Consider the following 5,657-nt stretch of genomic DNA (forward strand, 5'->3'; position numbering starts at 1 on the left):
GACATAATAGTTACAATAGATGTACGTATGAAATATAGACATAATAGATATAATAGATATAGGTATAAATTATAGACATAATAGGTATAATTGATATAGGTATAAAATATAGACCTAATAGATATAATAGATACAGGTATAAAATATAGATATAATAGATATAGGTATAATATATAGACATAATAGATATAATAGATATAGTTATAAAATATAGACATAATAGATATAGGTACAATATTTAGACATAATAGATACAATAGATGTAGGTATAAAATATAGACATAATAGATATAATAGATATAGGTATAAAACATAGACCTAATACATATAATAGATATAGGTATAAAATATAGACATAATACATATAGGTATAAAATATAGACATTAGAGATATAGTAGGTATAAAATATAGATATAATAGATAAAATAGATGTTCGTATAAAAAATAGATTTAATAGATACAGGTATAAAATATAGACAATAGATATAATAGATAAAGGTATAAAATATAGATATAATAGATATAATAGACATAGGTTTACAATATAGACATAATAGACATAATAGATACAGGTATAAAATATAGACATAATAGATATAATAGATATAGGTAAAAAATATAGACATAATAGACATAGGTACAATATATAGATATAATAGATATAAAAGATATAGGTATTAAATATAGACATAATAGATATAGGTATAAAATGTAGACATAAAGATATAATAGATATACGTGTAAAATATACACACAACAGATATAATAGATATAGGTGTAAAATATAGACATAATAGATAAAGATATAAAATATAGACATAATATATATAATGGAAATAGATATAAAATATAGACATAATATATACTTTTAAAATATACACATAATAGATATAGATAAAGGTGTAAAACATAGACATATACATAGTTACAAAATATAGACATAATAGTTATAATAGGTATAGGTATAAAATATAGATATAATAGACATAGGTATAATATGCAGACATAATAGATATAATGGATATAGGTATAAAATAGAGACATAATAGATATCATAGATATAGGTATAAAATATAGACCCAATAGATATAATAGATACAGGTAAATATATAGATATAATACATATAGGTATGAAATAAAGATATAATAGATGTAATAGTTATATGTATAAACAAAGATAAAACAGATAGAGGTATAAAACACAGACAATAGATATAATAGATATAGGTATAATATATAGATATAATAGATATAATTATAAAATATAAATATAATATTTATAATTGATATAGGAAAAAAATATAGATATAATGGATATAGGTATAAAATATGGTTATAATAGGTATAAGTATAAAATATGGATATAATAGATATAATAGATATAGGCATAAAATATAGACATAATAGATATGATAGATATATGTATAAAATAGAGATATAATAGATATAATGGATATAGGTATAAAATATAGACATAATAGATATAATAGATATACGCATAAAACATAGACGTAATAGATATAGGTATAAAATATAGACATAATAGATATAAAGGATGTAGGTATGAAATATAGACATAATAGATATAATAGATATAGGTATAAATTATATACATAATTGGTATAATTGATATAGGTATAAAATATAGACATAATAGATATAATAGATATAGGTATAAAATACAGACATAATAGATACAGGTATAAAATATGGACATAATAGATATAATCGATATAGGTATAAAATATAGACATAATAGATATAATAGATATAGTTATAAAACTTAGACATAAAAGACATAGTAGATACATGTATAAAATATAGATATAATAGATATGGGTATAAAATATAGATATAGATATAATAGATGTACGTATAAAAAATAGATATAATAGATTCAGTTATAAAATATAGATATAATAGATATAGGTATAAAATATAGATATAATAGATATAATTATAAAATATAAATATAATAGATATAACAGTTATAGGTATAAAATATAGATATAATAGATATAGATATAGGAATAAAATATAGATATAAAGATATAATAGATATAGGTATAAAATATAGACATAATAGATATAGATATAGCTAAAAAATATAGATATAATGGATATAGGTTTCAAATATTGATATGATAGATATAGGTATAAAATATGGATATAGTGGATATAATAGATATAAGCATAAAATATAGACATAATAGATATAATAGATATAGGAATAAAATATAGACATAATAGATATAATAGATAAAGATAGAAAATGTAGACATAATAGATATGATAGATATTGGTATAAAATATAGACATAATAGATATAGGTATAAAATATAGACATAATAGATATAATAGATATAGGTATAAAATATAGACATCAGAGGTATAATAGATATAGGTATAATATATAGACATAATAGATGTAATCGATGTAGGTATAAGATATAGTCATAAGAGATATAGTTATAAAATATAAACATAATAGAAATAATAGATACAGGTAAAAAATATAGACATAAGAGACATAATAGATATAGGTATAAAATATCGACATAATAAATATAATCGATACAGGTATAAAATAGAGACTTAATAGATATAGGAATAAAATATAGACATAATTGAAATAAGTATAAAATATAGACATAATATATATAATAGATATAGGTAAAAAATATAGACATAATAGATATAATAGATGTAAGTATAAAATATATACATAATAGATAAAATAGATATAGGTATAAAATATAGACATAAGAGATATAATAGATATGGGTATGAAATATAGATATAATAGATATAATAGATACAGGTATAAAATATACACATAACATATATGATACATATAGGTACAAAACATAGACATAATAGATAGAGGTATAAAATATAGACATAATAGATATAATAGATGGAGTTGTAAAATATAGACATAATAGATATAATAGATAGAGGTATAAAATATAGACATAATAGATATAATAGATATAGGTGTAAAATATAGACATAATAGATATAATAGATAGAGGTATAAAATATAGATATAATGGATATAATAGATATAGGTATAAAATATAGACATAATGGATACAATAGAGACAGAATAGATATAATAGATATAGGTATAAAATACAGACATCATAGATATAATAGATAGAGAAATAAAATATAGACAAAATTGATATAATAGATAGAGGTATAAAATATAGACATCATAGATATAATAGAGGTATAATATATAGACATAATAGATATAAGTGATAGAGGTATAAATTATAGACATAATAGATATTATAGATAGAGTTATAAAATGTAGGCATAATAGATTTAACAGATATAGGTATAAAATATACACATAATAGATATCGGTATAAAATATAGACATAATAGATTTAATAGATATAGTTATAAAACATAGACATAATAGATATAATAGATATAGATATAAAATATACACATAATAGACATAAGGGATATAGGTATAAAATATAGACATAATAGATATAATAGATATATGTATAAGATATAGACATAATAGATATAATAGATATAGGTATAAAATATAGACATAATAGATATAATAGATATAGGAATAAAATATCGACATTATTGAAATAGGTATAAAATATAGACAAAATAGATATAAAAGATATAGGTATAAAATATAGTCATAATGGATATAATAGATATAGGTATTAAAAATAGACATAATAGATATAATAGATATATGTATAAGATATAGACATAATCGATATAATAGATATAGGTATAAAATATAGACATAATAGATGTAATAGATATAGGCATAAAATATAGACATAATAGGTATTATAGATATAGGAATAAAATATAGACATAATTGAAATAGGTATAAAATATATTCAAAATTGATATATAAGATATAGGTATAAAATATAGACATAGTAGATATAATAAATATAGGTATAAAATATAGACATAATAGATATCATAGATATAGATATAAAATATAGACATAATAGATATAATAGGTATAGGTATGAAATACAGACATAATAGATGTAATAGATATGTGTATAAGATATAGACATAAGCTTCTTCTCCGAGAAAACGCCAAATGGCGGATGACCCCGGTGCAGCGGGGTGGTCCGGAGGCCCTGGTGGCCCTGGGATGGGGAACCGCGGTGTCTTCCGCGGAGGTTTCAGCAGTGGCATCCGGGGCGGGGTCTTGGCCGTGGACGGGGTCGGGGCCGAGGCCGCGGAGCTCGCGGAGGCAAGGCCGAGGATAAGGAGTGGATGCCCGTCACCAAGCTGGGCCGCTTGGTCAAGGACATGAAGATCAAGTCCCTGGAGGAGATCTACCTCTTCTCTCTGCCCATTAAGGAATCTGAGATCATTGACTTTTTCTTGGGGGCCTCTCTCAAAGATGAGGTTTTGAAGATTATGCCGGTGCAGAAGCAGACCCGTGCTGGTCAGCGCACCAGGTTCAAGGCGTTTGTTGCTATCGGGGACTACAATGGCCACGTCGGCCTGGGTGTTAAGTGCTCCAAGGAGGTGGCCACCGCCATCCGTGGGGCCATCATCCTGGCCAAACTCTCCATTGTCCCGGTGCGCAGAGGCTACTGGGGGAACAAGATCGGCAAGCCCCACACCGTCCCTTGCAAGGTGACAGGCCGCTGTGGCTCTGTGCTGGTGCGCCTCATCCCTGCACCCAGGGGCACTGGCATCGTCTCAGCGCCTGTGCCCAAGAAGCTGCTCATGATGGCTGGTATTGATGACTGCTACACCTCAGCCCGGGGCTGCACTGCCACCCTGGGCAACTTCGCCAAGGCCACCTTTGATGCCATCTCTAAGACCTACAGCTACCTGACCCCTGACCTGTGGAAGGAGACTGTGTTTACCAAGTCTACCTATCAGGAATTCACTGACCACCTTGTCAAGACCCACACCAGAGTCGCCGTGCAGCAGACCCAGGCTCCAGCTGTGGCTACAACATAGGCTTTTTATACAAGAAAAATAAAGTGAATTAAGCCTGTAAAAAAAAAAAAAAGATATAGACATAATAGATACAATAGATATAGGTATAAAATAGAGACAGATATAATAGATAAAGATATAAAATATAGACATAATAGATATAGGAATAAAATATAGACATACTGGATATAATAATTATATGTATAAAATATAGACATAATAGATATAATATAGGTATAAAATGTAGACATAATAGACAGGTATTTAATATAGACATAATAGAAATAATGGAAATAAGTATAAAATATAGACATAATAGATATAATAGATAAAGGTATCAAATATAGACATAATAATTATAATAGATATAGGTATAAAATATTGACATAATAGATATAGGTACAAAGTATGGACATAATGGTTATAATAGATATAGGTATGAAATATAGACAGATATAATAGGTATGGGTTTAAAATAAAGACATAATAGACACAATAGATATAGGTATAAGATATAGACATAATAGATATAATAGATATAGGTATGAAATATAGACATAATAAATTTAAAAGATATAGGTATAAAACATTGATATAATAGATATAATAGATATAGGTATAAAATACAGACATAGTAGATATAATACATATTGGTATAAAATATAGACATTATGGATATAATAGATAAAGCTAT

At 25.4% G+C, this 5,657-nt stretch overlaps 1 protein-coding gene across 1 annotated transcript; it reads left to right on the top strand.

Annotated features, from left to right (window-relative positions):
- The first annotated feature begins 4,110 nt into the window (after nucleotides 1–4,110).
- Nucleotides 4,111–4,984, top strand: LOC115896239 (40S ribosomal protein S2). Its single transcript, XM_030926597.1, has 2 exons — nucleotides 4,111–4,139; nucleotides 4,240–4,984. The coding sequence occupies exons 1-2, from the start codon at nucleotides 4,111–4,113 to the stop codon at nucleotides 4,982–4,984; spliced, it is 774 nt and encodes a 257-aa protein (XP_030782457.1).
- The last annotated feature ends 673 nt before the right edge of the window (nucleotides 4,985–5,657 follow it).

The sequence above is a fragment of the Rhinopithecus roxellana genome, unplaced genomic scaffold (genome assembly GCF_007565055.1).
Source record: "Rhinopithecus roxellana isolate Shanxi Qingling unplaced genomic scaffold, ASM756505v1 contig969, whole genome shotgun sequence".
NCBI lineage: Eukaryota > Metazoa > Chordata > Mammalia > Primates > Cercopithecidae > Rhinopithecus > Rhinopithecus roxellana.